We start from the raw sequence: 18,928 nt of genomic DNA on the forward strand, positions 1-18,928 counted from the left end.
AATAAATTCTTCTGCATCTTTCATAGCTGCAACTGCTATTGCACCTTTCCTTTTTTTTTTTTCGCTTTGACGTTTTTGAACAAAGAAAACAAACAATCCATTTGGCTGTCAAAAGTAAGTATTAAAACAGCCTTCCTGAGCTTTATTTCACTCGTCTCCGATTTCGGACGCTCAGCTTTCCCCACACGCCACCTTCCAGAAACCCAAAAGCCTGTGATGACGACTGGGCACTCGGACCCCAGCTAAAGCGCTGGCCGAGGGCTCTGCCTGAGCTACCCGCACGGGAAACGCGGGCTGGCGGGAGGACGGCAGATGCCGCCGCTGCCCAGTGGTTCACCGCACCGCTCTGCCGCTGCCCCGACCCCGCGGCACAGCCCGGGCGCCCCTCGGGGGGAGGTGCCGGTGGGACGGGGCGCGGGAGCTACCCGCGGGGCGGTCCCTGGCGAGGGGTGCCTCGGGCGGGGGGCGCCGGCGGGCCGGGGCGGGGCTGGGCGAGGGCTGCCCGGGAGCTCCCGCTGCCCCTGCGGCCGGCAGGCTTCCTCCGCGCCCCACACTTCCTGCCAGCCCTGCCCTGCTGTGCTGAGGCGTGCCCTCCCCTCCCTGCCCGCCGTGCCTCCGACCGCCGCTCTCCCTCGCAGCGGGCGCCGGGGGCTGCGGGGGGCGCGGCACGGGCCGTCGCCTTCCTGCTCGGCGCGGCGGCTCGGGAAGTTGAGGTGAGCGGCCGCGGTCGCCGCCGTTGCCTGTTGGGCTGGGCTGGGGGCTGCTGCGGCCGGGCCTGCCTGGAGTCCCGTCCCCCCCCGCACGGCGGCCTGTGTCGCGGCTGGGGCAGGCGGCCGGCGGGGACGGGCGGCGCGGCGTGAGGGACCCCGGGCCGCGGCCTGCCGCCCGCCGTTTGGCTGGTGCTGTCCGCCGGGCTGCGCTCGGCCCGCTCCAGCAGCGGCGGGTGGCGAGCGGCGGCCTCGGCGCGGGGTGGGCGAGGCGGGCGGCGAGGGGCGGCCAGGGCGGGCTCCGTCCCGCGGGAGCTCGCCAGTCGCCGAGGGTGGATGCCAGGTTCGTCTGGGCTTAGCTTGCCACCATACCTGGCAGTAACAGCGCTTTATTGTAGTACTTTGTCTTCTTTTGTTCAGTCAGTCTTCCCTTTTCGCGTCTTTAGAACAGAGAGAAAAGCCTGTTGAGCCCTAAACAACTGTGGGTATTCACAATGGAGATAGAAACTATGAGGATGTTAGAAATCGGAAAGGGCCGTAACAAGGCAGGGTGTGAGGTAATCTCCTCTAGGCTCCCTGGGAAAGGTGGGACCAGGTGGTCTTTCCAGGTGCCTTCCAACCAGGGCTGCGACCTGAAACACTTCACCCTCTTTAACCTCTTTCTTCTGAGCCAGCCCTGCTGAAGCAGCTCCCTGCGCTTCCTCCGCAGTAGGCAGAGCTGTGGAGTTCTCACCCCCGCTGGGGGTGGCTGGTGGCTGTTCAGAAGTTCATGCCTCCAGAGCCCTTCCCGGTTCTGCTTGGCAAAGGTTTTCACCCACTGCCTCAGAAATTTTCGTTCAGCTGTTGGGTAGACAGTAAATACTGGGTTTATTTCAGGCACCCTGGAAGTTAACCTCACTTTGCTTAGTTGGATTGCCTTGTCACCTTCAAGATGTAACTGGTCAGGTTTTTAATTAACCTTGCATCTGGGTTGACTCCTGTAAGATGGCCCCTTATCTTACATCTTGACAGCACTTTGCTCATGAAGAAGTATTTGCAATGTTGATTTTGATTTTTTTACTTTTCTAGGGGGAGGTTTGTGTGTTTTACAGCGAAACCATACATGTAGTGTTACAGAGGTGGGGGGATGGGAGCATAGTGGTTTTCTCACCACATACTTAAATGTGCTGTACTCCATTTCCTAATGTTGTTGGGTTTTTAAGATCAAGTGGATGTCCTATTAATTGTGATCCTAACGAGACAGTTCATGTTCTATGGGAAAAATACTGACAACAAAATATTTTCCTTAAAATAAACGAATGGTCTGACAAACCAATGAGATTGTTCTGATGTATAAGTTTTCTTGTGCGATTTTGTTTTCATACACAGTATTTTCAGGTGGTTATAGTATTGTCTACAAGTACATCTAGATAGGATGTCCAGAAACTTCACGTATGGGTATTTTAGAAGATTTTCTCAAAGTTAACTTTGGTTTCCTAACTTCTTTCATCAGAATCAATACCTGCCTTAAATCTCCAGCATCTGTTCAGCTACACACCTCTTTGGGATATCTCTTTAATCAGATAAAGAGCAGGACATCGTGGGTGTTGGTTATAGCTTCTTGGAATGTAGTCATTTGAAAGATGAGATACTTCCTGAGCAGAAAAATAATTAGTGAACGAGTGGTAACAGTCACCCTCCCCCTGAACAGATAATGCTTCTTCAGTGTCTTCGTACTCTTCTGCTCAGTTACTTCTAGTTTAAAATGCATTAGAAAAGGAAGACCTAAGATCTGAACTGAGTATCTAATGATGGTTATTCCTGAGAAGGGTGAGAGTGCAGCTGCTGAATGCGATGTGCCGTAAATGCTTCTCCTCTTCCTGTGAAAACTGAAACTTGATAATTTGGGCAAATAGTGACTCAGTGGCATCCTGTGGCATCTGTGTTTGATTTTTTTGTGTTTTCTGGGGGTGGTTGCTGCTTGGAAGTGAGCCAGTCATTCAAAGTACAGAAGTTTGAAAAGTGGCTGGAGCTGAATGTTCCAGGAGGTTTTGTCAATTTGTTTGGGTTTGGTTTTGTGTTTTTTTGGTTTGCTTGGTGGGGTTTTTGGTTGGTTTTGGGTTTGGTTTTTTTTTTCTTTTTGGTTTTTTTTTTTTTTTTAATTTGTTTGTTTGTTTGTTTGAGCCTGCAGTTTGTGGGTTCCTATGTTCCTGTGCATGGTATTTAGAAAGTCTGTGGTCAGCAGGCTTGAGTTCATTATACAAACTTTAAATCTCCATTGGAAGAACATTTGTTTGACCTTTTCTGACTTGCTAACTTGGAAAAAACCACCCCCAAACAGTGTTGCTGCAGAGGATGATAAGAAACCTGCTGTGTTTTGTGACAGTGTATTACACCATGTTTCTGACCCCTGTAGGCAGTCAGGGCACCCTTGAAAGCCTGAAAGTTGCCGTGGGACTGTGGGACTGTGTACTTTGGGCAACATCCAGCTGTGAGTGAGACCCAGCAACTGAATTTCTCTCTCAAGGATGATCACTACTGTATGTTAACCATATATAAAACAAAAAATGAAAGGTTTTGACTCATTTTTGTCACCTCTCCATTTCAACCCACCCTCAAAATATCACCTTGTTTTGAAAACTGGGTGCGCAAGTATTTGCTGTCTGATTCACTTCATTAAGAATTACATTTTTAAAAGTTTTTTTTATTATTTTTTAAATAAAATCTAGTTTCTGGTATCTTTTAGTCTGATTTAGTCATGTCTGGGTATAACTAGCTAACTGTTGTAAGTGGAAGAGGTTTTGATTAGTTTGCTTGGTTAAGCTGGTATACTTTTATTCAAATAGTCAGACATAGGAATTTTCATAGAAACGTTGAATGGTTTGGGTTGGAGGGCACCTTACAGATCATCTAGTTCCAGCCCTCCCTGCCATGGGACATGTGATTTCTTTCAGAATCTTGCTGAGAAATTTGGGATGAACCTGCAAAAGGTGGGAATAGCCCTGTGGTCTGACTGGAGGGGTCCCTGGGTTGGAGGAGGTTTCCCCAGCCTGGACAGAGCGGTTGCCTGTTGGCCGGTCTGGTTGGATGGGGTTGTGGATCCTCTTAGTGCTGCCTGGTACCCCTCGGGTGCTTGTTGTTTTTTCACTCCCTTTTGCCTCAGGTGGCGGCCCTGCCTTTCCAAAGGGGTTTTACTAAGGCTCTGTCCATAATCCGAGGTTCAGACCTCCAGGTAAAATGTGCCTTCCACTTTTCAGTGACTGCTCCATCTGTACATGGCCTTCACGTGCTGCTACAGTTTATGCAGGCTTTGTACCATGCAGTGTCTGGGTGGTGGAGGAGGTGGTCGGTAGGCAGCTATGCAGGCAAGGGTTAAGGGACATCTTTTGCTTCCCACTCAGTCTACATGCTGCTTTGATGGAATTCTTCATCTGTTCTGCTTATTCCTGCTTGGGAGGTCTTGTGCAAATACACAGAGCTGGATCTTGTGAGCAGAGGGCCTTAGCTTTCCTTCTGAGAGTCTGTAATGCGCAAATTGTTTTGCTCTGTCTTTGCCTTTAATGTCTTAGTCTTTAGACTTTGTCGGCGTGTCTGTTAGTTGTCTGTAGTGGAAAAACACTGAATATTAGCTATCCTACTTCAGGTGAGTATAATAAAAGAAGGAATTGATCAGACAGACTGATAGTGTATTAATATGGGAAATAAGTGTGCTATATGTTAACTTGAATATTTCAGCGCCTAAAACATCTCCCTCTTGATGAAGCATTGCTAAGTTGGCAAAACAGAAGAATGAAATCTGCTGTTCAAAAATCTGGAATTTTATGCTTTACCAAATGTAGAGCATTTTGCACATGATACAGCATCTCATTTTCACATCTGTAGTAAACATTCATGAATGATGTATTCCTTCATGTTGAGTAAAATAATTTTCTTACCCATAAAATCATGAATGTATTTTATTTTCAACTCAGATAACTGTGCCAAACCAGATGTTTCCTGGAAAACAGCATGTACAGGTACATTTCCACGTAAATGTACTTACTGAGCTGATTTGCTTATCTCTCCTCCAGAATACATGTGTGTGTGTATCCATGATAGAAAGTTAAAAAGTTTTTATTTTTAAACTGATGAGAAAGGGAATATCAGTTTTACAATAGAGGTAATGTTTTGGGTCTGCACTGTTTGGATGGAAGATCTTTCTTTGGGTTTCATCTCTTTCCCCTGCATTTTGCCTTTCCTTCTGTTGAGTATAAAAATATATTCCCAATGAATATAAATTACTTAAGGGCAAACAACACTGGATTTTCTAGAGAGAGCAATGTATTGCAGTCAAACATTCCGTAGGGAAATCAGTGCTTCCTTGCCTGCTTGTTTTTAATAGCTGGAAACCGTGGAAGAGTTCCTGAAGCTGCTGGATTTGTGTACTCAGTAGGTATATCAGCATTCCTTTACCGTGGTTTTGCGCCTGTGCTTTAACCTGTGTGTTAAACTAATTGTTCTTCCTTTGAACAATATGCTTTGCTTTTAGCTCTGAAAATTGAGCTAAATAGCTAGTCCCATATATTTACCAGTAGTTAAATTCCAGTGCAAGTTGTTACTGCTGTAACATAGATGACTTTCTCAATTTCTGACCACTAGGAGGAAAATGCCAATTATTTTATTCAAGTAACACTTGGAAGGACTCACTATATCTTGGAGTGCTATGTTTAGTATTTTTCCATGTTTTCAAGTGTACCAGCTGATATTCTTACAGTGAAGAACAGGATACGAATGACTTCATGGCAGGATCCAATACACATTATTTGAAATGTAGTCTTTTATTCCAGTAAGCAAAAGTAAATTAATTATCTTGTTCTTAGCTGATGTGGCGGTGCTGATCTTCCCTGTTTTCCATCTCTCATTTTTGCCACTCTGGAGATCTGTGGTTCTTGGTTTTTCAGGGGATCTGTGTAAGGAGAGGCGGCTCTGTACTTCTCAGGCACTGGTCTTAGGATGGCACAGCAGGAGAATAGTCTGTGCCAGATGTACATGTTTCTGCAATTCCTAGCTTTTTCTTGGAAATTTGTGCATATCTCTGTGTGTCTTAGTCTACTGCATCTTGATTTTTTTTGTTTAACAACAAAAGTGCATGGTCTCTCCCCATGCCTTTGCTTTTTCTGTTGACCTTACTTCAGCTGTATGTGGCCCCATGGGTGTCTGCTGGAGCTCTACTGCATGTGTCGGTTTGCTCAAGTAGCTGAGGTTTCCTTAGGCAAGAATCTCAAGTGTTGGACCTGTGCAGTTATGCATGCTTCTTTTGGTTTGCTTTGAGGTTTTTTGTGGGTTTGATGTTTGTTTGTGTTGTTTTGTTTGGTTTTTTTTGTGTGTGTATGCGTGTGTGTATGTACATAAAGAGGCAGCATTTTCAGGAATCCATATTTTACTCTTAGGCTCCATATGTACCCCATTCCCAAATACAAACAAATTCACGGACTTTTCAGATGAACACATAGATTTGAGATCTTCACCAGTCTGGCAGTATTGTGCACTCCTTGCTGAGAAAAGAACATGGGTTATATCTTAAACTGAATGCAAAGGGGATTTTGCAGAGGGCATATGTGCAGGCTCAGGTACAGGTGAGCTGTTAAAGGACTGAAGTGCTGGGCGTACAGTAGAATCAGCATTTCTGGTACCTGCTAACTTCTGGCATCACCTTCTTCCGCTTTGATTACAGTCTTTGTGCATGTGTAAACCCTTTGAGAGTTGCTATGATGTATTAATTTTTAAATACATCACAACCTGTGAATTGCATCTGTAGGGAAGAAGTTGGTTTATTTAGAAGAATGCATCCTGAGAGACTGTACAAGATAGTAGTAGTAAATGTACCCATTTCAGATTTAGTTAGTGCCTTTTGACGTATCTGTCTGTGCTTGCCGTCTGATTCATCTTCTGTGCTCATCTTTGTGGGCTTTTGTCTGCAGGAGTACAAAAAGAAAAAACATTGATCTCGGTGTACAAGAGAGCAATCTATTACGAACTGTGCCCAAGGTTCCCAGTGGAGTTTGAGGATTCATTGAGCTACCTGCTATTACACTCATTAAGAGCAGATTTTATCATGTCACAGGATGAACATAGCCTATTTCAAACAGAATTGCGACTGCCCTTTGCTCACACTTTTATATTAAGATGGGCTGTTTTGCAGAAGCAACCCAAGTCTCATAGCAACCAGTAGTACCCTTGGTACTGCTCATTCGTTAAAGCAAGGTTATTTGTTTTTAGTTAGGATCAGAGACAGCAGCTGAGGATCAAAACCAGCATCACTTAATGTAATTTACCATTGTATTCACAGTGTCTACTAATTTTTTATTTTTGTTTTATTTAGATTATCCTTAAAGTAATTTGGTTCAATCTGATTATTTATAAACCTGGAAACAAAAGTTAAAATAATGTCAGAGGAAGTAAGTTGAAACTGCCTGAGTTTCGGAAGCAAAGTGCAAATTGCTCCTGAAACAGTGAGACTAGGCTTATTTTCTGACTATAAGAGATAACAAGGAATTTATCCTCTATCTGTAGACCAGTGTTATCTGACCAAGTTTGGGTGTAATATATGATAAAAGCATGACTGATTTGTTCTGTTTTCAGAACAGATTTTCATTATATTGCTAGGAATATTCAAAGCTTCCCCCTCAAGTCCATGTGAAGCTTTATGTATAAGGTGATGGCACAAAATGGCCTTTCTTGGTCTTTCAGATTCAAGTATCTATAGACAGTGTGCCTTCCTGCCTGAGTGTAGTCCCGTCAACGGAGAGCTGTTTTGTTACTGCAGTAAAAGTTTTATTGTATGTATAAAGTAGCTGTATTGGAGGATGTAATCTAATGTGCGTATTTTAATTTGCAGGTTTTCACACTGTTGTGGTTCTTTGGGCTTGTGTTTTTCCTGAAATGGTAGGACTAGGAAACAGCTGCCGAGGGATGAAGTCTCCACCCCTCCTCGTAGCTGCGCTTGTGGCGTGCATCATTGTTTTGGGTTTCAATTATTGGGTTGCAAGTTCTCGCAGCGTGGATCTGCAGGTAACTTTCCTATTGCTCTGCATGTCATCCTGTACTTGTGTGGTTAAAAATACAGTCCACAAGGAGGATGCTTGTCCTGCATGTAGTGGGCAAGGAGCTTCATTGTGTTGTAGGAATTTTCACAAATATTACAGTTGTTGCTTATCAGTAGTGGGAGATGGGGGGAATGAGAGGAATGCTGATTTTTAGTTGAGAGGAACCCAGAACTTGAAAACCTGCATGTATGGTACTTGTTACTTACGCTCAGACAAAGCATTCAGCAACCTTTCTAACTCTACATTCATAGAATCGTAGAATAGTTTGGGTTGGAAGGGAACTTCAAAGGTCATCTAGTCTAACCCCCCTACAGTGAGCAGGGACATCTTCAGCTAGATCAGGTTGCCCAGAACCACATCCAGCCTGGCCTTGAATGTCTCCAGGGATGACGCATCCACCACCTCTGGACAACCTGTGCCAGTGTTTTACCACCCTCATTGTAAAGAATGTTTTCCTCACAGCCAGCCTGAATCTCCCCTCTTTTAGTTTAAAACCATCACTGCTTGTCCTGTTGCAACAAGCCCTGCTAAAAAGTCTTTTCCCATCTTATAGGCCCGTTTTAAGCACTGAAAGGCCACTATAAGGTCTCCCTGGAGTCTTCTCCAGGCTAAACAACCCCAGCTCTCCTCTGCTTGTCACTGCTGTTTGACCTATCAAGAAGAAAGGTGATCTGCTAATAAATGAGTCCTTCTCATATGTGTCTCTGTGTAACAGCCGTATGTCAGTTGTTTGTGAAAGTTGGGTAGTGTTGTCTTCTTCCTGCTTTTTCCCCAGTGTTCCAGGAAAGCATACTGATGTGAGAGATGAGTTTTCCCTCTAAGTTAGTTTGAGACCAACGCTGGGAAGTGCAGTGGTGTCAGAATTGTCTGGATTAAATTTAAAAAAGACTTGACCTTGTGCTTCGGCAAGACTGTAGACCACAATCCTTTTTTATGTTTGATTAAGGGTTTTTTTTGTAGAGGTGTTGTTTAGTTTTTTTTTTTTTTAATAAGCTGACGTACTGAGGCAGCTTTGCATTCTTTTATCTTTAACTGAAATTTTGACAGTCTCCGCAGAATATGCTGTACTGTTAATTTATTTAAACTGAGGAGAGTGTGTCTGTGTGTGTGGCAGGTGCCCCTGGCTGACACAACACTTCGATGACATTAGAATTGTTAGTTCTGTGAAATCTGGTATTCTTTGAATGTATTGGAGAAGAGTCTATTGAGAATAGTAATTTTTCATTGGAGAATGGTAATTTCTGGTTTTTTGGGCTAATTTGGTCTCTCTTAGGTTCGGATCATGGATCTGGAAGGCAAAGTCCGCCGTGCGGCAGCAGAGAGGGGTGCCGTGGAACTCAAGAAGAATGAATTCCAAGGGGAGCTTGAGAAGCAGCGGCAGCAGATTGACAAAATCCAGTCCTTGCACAGTTTTCAGATGGAAAATGCCAACAAGCTACATCAGGAAGAGAAGGTAGGGCACAAAGGTGTTTATTCCTGGTCGCGGTTTTCTGTGAGACTGTGGTTTACCAAGACCCTCTCTGCAACGGAGTAAGGTTGCTCAGATGTTCCAGCTGATGGGCATACAGTCTGTGTTGGTGTGGCAGAACATTTCATTTATGTATCATTGTCTAATATTGCACATTGAATGCACATTATAGCTTTCATTGTATAACACATGAAATATTAGAAGTTGCAGGTAGCAACACTTTGGAATAAAACCTGTACCCCAGTTCACATGTTGGTGAAACTCACCATCTGTTTCGGCATCTTTTTGCATTCCAGTTCTGTCCTGCAAGGAGTAAAAGCACATTCATGAGTTAAACTAAACAAAACAAAACAAAAAAAAGGTAAGGAGAGGGCAAACAGAACTATGTATTTGCTTAATTTTTGCTTAATTTATCCTACAGTCTCTTTTACAAGGGAAATATGGTTTATGTTTTTTTTTTATAAGCAGATTTTCCTTTAGCCAGGAGTATTACAAGTCAGTTAACTGGATGTGCTGGCCGCAGAGTTCACAGCATAGGGTGGATGTTGAGAGCTAGTGACAGGAGCTGACCCAGGAGTTTTAAGGAAGCTTGGTGGATGAAATGTTTCTGCCAGGCTGTGGTGTGCAACCTTTCTGCATCAAATTACTGTGGTACTAGACAAATGCAGCTGACACCACATGACCCACCTTGTTGTGATGGTGTTTTTGAGTCTAGAGGACATGTAGGAGCTGTCGTCCATTAAACCTGGCATCTGTGCCAGGTTTACAAAACCGGAACTGCTGTGGGATGTGGGGGTGGATGTGGTAGTCTGGGAAAGAGTCAAAGTGATTTGTGGAAAAGGAAACATTGCTTGGAATTTCCTTCTGAAAGAGTTGGTGACAAGGATGATGGAGATTAACTAATGCGTCCACACCTGGAATTGCAAAGGGAGACACGTGTATCGCTTGTAGAGAAATTGTGCAGCCATGTTGGTAATATTGCTATCACAGGGGTGAATGATAAGGCAAAAGTTACAGAAAAAAGTTACAAGGCAGCTTAGAAATAAACTGGATTAGTTGTTGTACTGTGGGGAGGCCACTGGTGGAGTTTTGGATTGCTGGGAAAGCCACACACACAAGAGGAGAATGAGGAGGGTAACCAAAGCTGTGCAGTAGTTTCTCTGAAGGAATCTACAGTGTAGGTTCCAGGTTGGACAAGAGCCAGCTGAGGAGAGCTGTCACGGGCATATCTAGGATCATGAATCGTGTGAGAGAGACAAGGAATGGTTGTTCTCCATCCACTGTTGGGCTTCAAATGCAGTCAGCAAGTTGTAGTTCAAGCTGAGCAGAAGTGCTCTTCATGGAGTAGATGGTGGAGCTGCAGATGTGTGACATCCGTAATGCCCAGTTGCAGTGGGTCTGTGTGGGTTAAAAAGTGACTGGATAACTTTGGACAAACACCTGTGCCACCACCCAATACAAGGCTGTTCATTCTGGCTCCAGATGTTCCTCATCCAGAAATAGCTTCTGCTTGGCAAATACTGTGGCTGCCTTGGTGTTTATTTGGCATCCAGGATGTTGGGCAAGGTAGATTGTGGGGTCGATACTGTACAGCTCGTATGTTCTCTTAAGTGCTTTTTCCTCCATCATCCTAAAAAGCAGTTGTTCATTAATGGAGTAGTCTGTGAAGCTTGCTGTTGAAACCCCAGGAGCTGACGCTGTAGGAAGCATTAGATAAAAGGGGTGCAATGGACTCATTTCCTGTCTTCTGCTTTTTGTGACTGGAGAAGAGCATGTCTCAGGAGCCTCAAGTGATAGGACAAGTATGTGTGTGCCTGTGCACCACTTTGTGGCAAATTCAAACTTTGCTTTTTTTGCTCTTGTAACACATGAGCAAGTATCCTGCACAGCAGTAGTTTGTTTTCCAACACTGTGGTTAAAGAGTAGGGAGAGTTGTTTTACTGGGAACCTGTGTATTTGTCAAAAGATGCCATTAGCCAAGTTGGTGTGGATTCCTCCCCTCTCATTTAGGAATGCCTGTGATCTGGTGACGGGGAAGAGATGGAAAGCTTAGTTCTCTGCACTAAGGACCTTGATCTGAAGAAGCTGTCCAGGATCAGAAGTTCTTCTACAGAGAGATGTAGGATATAAGGAAAAGTCTATTTCTGAGTATTTTTTGTGCATGTATCTATGTTGGTATGTAAGTGTGTGTTGTATATTCACATGTGCATACATACTTGTATACACACATGGGCACACGTATCCTTGTTTTTCAGCTTCACGGATTCCAGTGGAATCCAGGATTCCTGAGAGGCAAGTAATGAATTCACCCTTTCTAGTTATGGGAAAACTCATGCTTGAACTGAACTTTATTTACTGCATGGGGATTAGCAGCAAGTATTTACCTAGTCAGGAAGAATGAATGCAAATCCAGATCACAAGTCTCTCAACTTGCCTTACAAGTAATACAAACTGTCTAACTAACTAGGCAGATCTTTGAGTGATAAACGTGATTTTGCTTAGTTCTAGATGTTCTTAAAAAAAAATGAAAATGCTTTCAGCTGATGTGTAAGAGTGAATAGCCTGTCTTGAAAACCCATCTGTTTCAGGGTAAAAATATGGTTCTTCTGGTTATAGAAGAAATCTATACAGGAACAACCATTTTGAGTTAAATCTGCCTTCTTTTCCAGTAGAACTGTCTCTCTGCTACTTAAAGGATGAGGACATAGAAAGTAGGAGTTAGTCAGAGCCTGAAATACCCTGTGGGCTCGCCATTCACTGAGGCAATGTAATGCTGGGAAATTGCTGTTGTAATTATTATTCTCTTAGGTCTGAGTACGTATGAAACACTTCAGTCACCAGTTTGCTTTTAAAAAAATCTGCTTGAATTTTTAAGGACTAATACAGATTCAGCAAATGGCTTGTGGAAATCCATACAGAAATAGACTGAAGAGATCAAGAGAGCTTACATGAACTCTTAGTCACAACAGATAAGTAATGAGGAGTGCAAAGGGCTGTTTGTAATCCGTAAGTGATTTTCTAAAGAACAATATTCTGTACGGTTGTTATTCAGGACTCGTAGTTTCTGGGATGTGCACAGCCGTGATAGTCATTTTGAAGAGTGTAATAGGGGAACAATATGTGTCATCTCTCTTGTTTTTAACAGCTAGAGTATACTTTTGTAATTTTCTTTGGTTTTATGTAATTCTTCCCCAGCCCACATCTTGTTTTACTGAGGAGAGGGGCCAAGCTTTGTACATTATATGTGAAGCACGTCACTGTCCTGTTGCTCAGTGTCTTTTAACACTGGCCACAGCTGCTCTTGGATCCCCTCCCTCTGGGAAAATTTAAATTCCCAGCACAGCTTCTGAAACAAAATACCTATCAGTATGCAGAGAGTTTGCTCCACTCAACAGAGATGACAGTGGTGGGGAGGGAGAGAGAGAAGAAAGCCTGCTGTGAAAAGGAGAAGGTGCTTATGTGTGTTTTGTTTTTATTTTATAAAACAATGTTGCATCTTCTAGTTTTGAAAAAGCTTTAAGGAAAAGCAAGTGCTGCCTCACGCCCTGCTCTACTTGCCATGGCATGATGTACTAAATTATCAAGAGAAATCAGTCTGCTTACTCGTAGCTGATACAGCAGAGGTTTAGAACACTACCTCTGTTTAAAATACATTTTCACATGGTGAAGAAAAAAAATGGATGGTCTGGATCTAGCTGAACTGTAGGCATCCTAAGAGTGGAAATTCAGAGTATGTGTAGCTTAAGATTTAACTACTGGCACATTTCTACCTCTTTATAGCAAAATGAATGGACAAAAAGGAAAGGAGAAGGTGCATTATGTATACCTGTACAGATTTCTATCAAGAGTTTCACATAACAGGATTCTGTCTTGTTTACACTGCTTATTATTTGGGTTTTAACGAAATATAACAATGTCATGGAAGTCCTGTAGCTGCACAGGTCTTATTTTCTTCAATCTGCCTGCTGTTGCCCTGCACTTGTAAAAGTAATTTCTTACTCATACATGTCAAATTCCTCTGTCTTCTGCTGAGAGCGTAAGAAATTGCCAACTTTACTGTTTTGGTGGTTTCTACAGTTTTGAGAGCTGACTCGTGCCATGTCATGGTACATGGTCCCTCATCACGGAAAAAGAGAGTCTAGGTTGCTTTTAGCAGAGGATGTGATAAAGTCAAGATAGAGTCCCTAAGCTTTGCCAGGATCACTCTCTGAGAAGAGAGTCAATTGGGTTTTTGGGAGGTTTGTTTGGTTTTATTGGTTAAATTTCCCCCACCCCTCCCCTTTGTTGAGGGTGAGGAAAAGTCTGTAATTTCTGAGTGGAATTCAGTTCAGTGAGAAGTAGTTTTAAATGAACAATGTCTCCTCCATTTTGTTTTAGCCATGCTTCAGTTGGTGCACCTTCACTGAAGTATACGTGAGCATGCAGTACACAGGCCAACCTAAAAGAGAAATATGTTCTTTGGGATGTTATTTATGAACTTCTTCCCCAGCTACAAATATGTAGTTAGCCATTAATCTCTTGTCCTAGAATGAAAACGCTTTTTTGTGGCTGTTATAAATGGTTTCTTTATTCCTTTTTCTTCTTTCCTTTACTCCATTTCAAAATGGTGAAGAAGAGTACAAAGAAAAGAATTGATGATGTGTGTTACTAGGAAAGTGTGTGTGTGGGGAGGGTGCTTGCAAAATTAGAAAAGTGGGGTGGAAATCTCCAGATATAATTAAGAAATGAACAACAGATAATCAAAATATGGCTCGTGCTGCATGGCCAGAATGGTGGTGGAGAGCAGGAGCGTGCAAGGCAGAGCAGCTCCTTCTCTTTGCAGTAAGGACTTAGATCAGTTTGAGTTAATCATTAAATAGGTGCCCTTTTTCTCCCTGATTAATTATAAATGCGTGTTTCTGCTGTTTTCTGGATGTATAGATGTTATCTCTCAGCTTGCTCTGTTTCTGGTTGGTTTTGTTCTTACCAGCTGATTTACTGATCCTGTAGCTCATCTTTTTCTCCTTGTGACAGCTATATTTGTGAATGCAAAGCCCCTTTTTTCTTAGGTTTTGGTTCTGAAGCCAGTGTTTACTCTCATCAAGTTCTTTGTCATTTTATTGCTTTTTCCTGTTGCAATATCTTATGCTTTTATACACGGCATGTACAGTCAGTGTTAGAAAGCACAAACCTGAATTCAATGTGCTTGGGTTAGCTGATTTTTGAGGGTGGCAGATGCTGAAGGTGTTACTGCAATAATGGCCCCAAGGAATGTGTTTATGGACACTACTGTGTAAGGCATTAATCAGATCAAATGGATGTATATAGTTCAGAATATGTGTGTGTTCAAAATATACACTTTGGAATAATTTTCTCACAAGTACTTCTGCACCTATGTTTTGGGTTTTGTTTAAACAATAACTTTAATTTTTGTTTCTCAAGTGGAGTAGGACTTAATAGACATGGTCTATGTAAGAACAAAAAAACAAGAACCAAAAAAAATACATATCTGGAGGTTGTCATTAAAAAAAAATTATGTCCAAGTGAAGCAAGATTTTTCCATCACTGTTGGTGGCAGTGTGGCTTTATTTTTGGTTTTTGAAGATCTGCTGTCTGCAGCATTGACTCCAGACAGGCAACTGACTTTTCCTCTGTGATAATCAGAAGGATTTCTCTGCAAGACATGTTTGCAAGTAAAATAGGATGGCTCTGTGTTACAGAGTTGCTTTGTCACAGAAGATAACATTTTGATACTGTGATAACAGTGCTGTGTTCTCACTTCTAGGGATCATAGGTATTGTCTTGTGGACTGAATGAGATTTAAAATGCCAGTTTCTTCTTAGAACTGTGTTTTGGCATGTGTTTGCTGGTACTTCCCAGGAGCTTGCTTTCTTGACATGCGTAAAACCCAAAAGAAAATAATGTCTGCCAAATTCACAGCCATGAGGGGAAGATTAGTTTACTCTTGGATGGCAGGAGGAAGAACAGAAAGCCTGACATTACGGATACAGTTGGATTGGAAACTGTCAGTTGGAGCACTGCCCTGTAAATTATTAATCAGTGTTTCAGGTTAAACAGCTGACTAGATTTTCATGATTTTTTTCCTGGACTCTTACCCACAGATTCAGGGAGGTGGTTGCGGCATTGCCATGAGGAAGTGTTACATGTAACTCAGAAAGGCCAAGGCATGCTCTTTCCTTTTTCTTCCCCTGTTGTGATATAAGGAACCTTTTTCATATGGCACATAATTTTATTCAGTTCAGCTAATCATAGTTATTATTGTCCTAATGTACAAAACATTCAGTACTTGTCTGTTTTACTACCAAATAAGTGGTCCTGGTATTTTGGAGTTTTGTATTAAGAGGGGAAAAACCAACCAACCAACCAACCAAAACCAAGGCAGAACAAGCTGTAGGAACATAAAATTGCTATGTCATACTGATCTTTCTGGTCCGTTGGCAGTTTGTGGTAATGACCAATGCTGGAAACCCTGAAGGTGTGATAATCATGGAACAACTTGATTATGTTGTTCATGCATTAGCAAAACTTGGCATTTCCACTGAAACATTAACTTCATTTCCCCAATAAACCAGTGAAAACAAATCAGGATGCTCTTTGTACCTGTCCTATGAGAAAGGAGAGGGAGAGGTATTAAACAATCCTGTGTTGTTATTCATGTTGTTATTACTGTTTTTTCCTTCTCAAGAAAGCAGCAATGCCTTTGCACTTGAGGTTTCACAGTGGTATTCATGGACCAGCTGTATGTATAGAATGGCATGGGAATATTTCTTTCCTAGGGTTGAAAAAGGCTGCCTCTTCATCAGTACATGAATTACTGCTTCTGAACTGGGAGTCTTTAAAGGGTCAATAAAAGACAAATCTAGCCCTCTCCTATGTGCTATCCCACTCTGATTGATTGAATGCTTCATTTTTTTCTAATCAACTGGCACTTATTACTGTAGTCTTAGTGAAAAAAGGCACTGATAGCATTTCAGGGTGTTTCAGAGTGACTTGGGCAGGCAGAATGGATGCAGTTACTTCTTTGCATTAAAGTGGTGTGGACATATGTACACACATCAGTACCTGAGCAGAAACTCTGGGAAACTGGAGGCTTGATATACCCTGATCTGGGACCCCTGCAGAACACTGAGTTTTCCTGGGAGGGGGATAACGAGGAAACTGGCAGGGAAGTGCAAGAAATACGCTCCTAAGATTGGAATGGATTGTTTCTGAAGAGTAAGTGGATCTCATCTTTTTGTAGGTTGAAGAAGACTCTTGTGCACCAGACTTTCTGAATGTTAAATGTGAATCTGAATTGTCCTGACCTCTGGCTCACAGGAATTATTTTCATTTAGGCCTGCCCTAGTTCTGTCAATAATAATGTGTTTTGGGGCATGTGTATGTATGGGTTGGTAGAGGGGGCTTGGTGAAAGAATGGCCCAAATGTTCCTATGTTGACTGCACCTTCAGAATGAGAGAGCAAAGTGAGGGAATGGGAGGTCACTCCAGCACTTTGTCATCAAAGAGGGAGAGGAAAAGTGGTATAATGCAAGGGCTTCATGTTGCTTTTGTAGAGTTCCTTTATGCTGAATGATTAATGCTTTCATAGCTCATTCTTACATGCCTTAATGCAGGTGTATTGGTTCCCTGGTGAGAAGGTAGTTGATGGCAAGCTGTGTTATGCTGTGTTCTTCCTTCAAGGGATAAATACAGTAAATCTGACTGTGATTTGCAAGCATGAGATTAAACCAGAATAAAGCAGCAAGCAATTTTAGGGCTGGACTCTTTAAATTCCTCCTGTTTTTAAAGTGGAGTGATATCTCCCCCACTCTTTACTGGGAAATCTGGGTAAAAATGAGTGTTTGTAATCTAGTAAATCTCTAGAGCAGCTGAAAGGTTTTGTGTTTGGCTGTAACCCAGCACTTCACAAATAAAAGATCTTGTTACAAGTGCTTTGGTTGATGTTGTTTATAATATTAATGGTAATGCAGGACCTTTGCAATTAAAACACTGTTGTCTGTTTCATTCCTTCCAGGCAGTGCTCATGAGTAACATCACAGTAAATGACCGATTGATCCAAAGTCTCCGAGGTATACATAATACCCTTCTACATCACTTTCATATACATTTTTTAGCCCCCTGTTTTTAAGACTTGCATTGTTTTGTTTTCTTCTGAGAATCCTGCCTTTCTTCAGGTCATGGGGATGGTGCTGGGGCTGTGGTGACTTAGATCCTGCATCTGCGTAGTTCCAGTTCAGTGAAGTGTCAGACTAATCTGCCTCAACGGTAGAAGGATTTGTCCATGTAGTGCTTGATGCAGGGCTCCTGACCCATATGATATAAAATAATAGGGAATAAAACTAGCCTCTGTGTGCATTGTTAATATATTTATTTTTCATGCTACTTTTTGCAGCGTATTCTTACATTCTTTCCTGAGGTGTTTGGGTCATGCATTTTAGCACCGGGGGAATTCACAAACTCCTATATTAAATAAAAAAGCTTGGTCTAATTAATTTCTATTCATGTTGGTGCTTCAAAATTATTGTTAGCAATTTATTCCTCAGGAAGTCCAGGGAATGATCCTAAGTTCTAGGAACAGGTAAACGTGACATGATGTCGCTTTCTGATGTTCTCACACAGCTTCCTATCAGGAAGAAAACTAAATCATAGATGCCTCTGTTTTTGAGGAACATAACTGTAAATTGCGTATTATTCAGGGAAGCATTGTAAGCTTGTCTTTATTGTAAGGTAATAAACATGAATGCCATTTCGTACTATGTTCTCATTAGGGTTTCATAGACCTAAAGATTTCGTGGGCTGAAATCTAGCAGAGCAAGTGTTTGCAAACAAGTTAGAGTATTCCTTATGAAGGAACGCGTATCAAAAATCTTTGTTGCACCATTTTTGTACTATGTGAGGCTGAAAGGCTCTTCTTACTCAATCTTGTGCATCTTTGATGAATAAATTCAGTAAATATCTATGCATTTGTACACAAAATGTAGTTAGCATGATGGATGGAGTTAGCGTGCTTACTAGTGATCTGTTGTTTGATACTTCTGTTGTAATATATGTGTGTATATATGTGTGTATATATTTTAATGTATATTTTAATCCTGTTTTCGTCAGAACACTTGAAAGAGTTACAGACAGAATATGGAAAGCTACAGCTGAATGTTTATTGGTTTCAGAAGAACCAGACTAACCTTCAGAGGAAGTTCTCATATGACCTGTAAGTATGTTCTTTTTAAAAGATGGCTTCTGGAGTTGTAGGTGACTTGTGATAGCTATAGCACTGTTAGTAAATGTACATTTTTTAATGATCAAGTAACATCTGACACATGTTGTAAAATCGCTCACAGTTGATCTTGGAGAAAAGCCTAGACCTTGTAATGCTTGGCATCTCAGTATCCACACGCTTCTCCCACATTTCTTGATGTTCCTTCCATTGCAGGAGGACAAAGGTAGCAATATTCTCATGTAAGAATGGGAGGAAGAAATTGAAACACAAAGATGCTGAACTCTGAAGAAGTTTAAGAACTAAGATATGGGGATACCTGATAAGAAGCTGTACTTCATTATGCTACCAGAAGTCTGAGAAAATTTCTGGTTCGGTTATGGTCAGGTCCATGTATTCTGCATTAGAGTTCATACCTAGTCATGTTTTTTGTTAGAGATTTCCCACTGAAATTTAAGGCGTGGATGACTGAACA

General features: G+C 42.2%; 1 protein-coding gene across 1 annotated transcript in view; it reads left to right on the forward strand.

The window, feature by feature from the left end:
- The first annotated feature begins 278 nt into the window (after window positions 1–278).
- The window catches only part of GOLM1 (golgi membrane protein 1), a 35,419-nt gene continuing 16,769 nt past the window's right edge, over window positions 279–18,928 (forward strand). The window contains exons 1-5 of the mRNA XM_030471405.1: window positions 279–713; window positions 7,564–7,736; window positions 9,045–9,224; window positions 17,254–17,308; window positions 18,345–18,447. Coding sequence (XP_030327265.1) covers window positions 7,608–7,736; window positions 9,045–9,224; window positions 17,254–17,308; window positions 18,345–18,447 — 467 coding nt within the window. The 5' untranslated portion in view covers window positions 279–713; window positions 7,564–7,607. The remainder of the gene's footprint in view (window positions 714–7,563; window positions 7,737–9,044; window positions 9,225–17,253; window positions 17,309–18,344; window positions 18,448–18,928) is intronic.

This window comes from Strigops habroptila, chromosome Z, assembly GCF_004027225.2.
Source record: "Strigops habroptila isolate Jane chromosome Z, bStrHab1.2.pri, whole genome shotgun sequence".
NCBI classification, from domain to species: Eukaryota; Metazoa; Chordata; class Aves; order Psittaciformes; family Psittacidae; genus Strigops; species Strigops habroptila.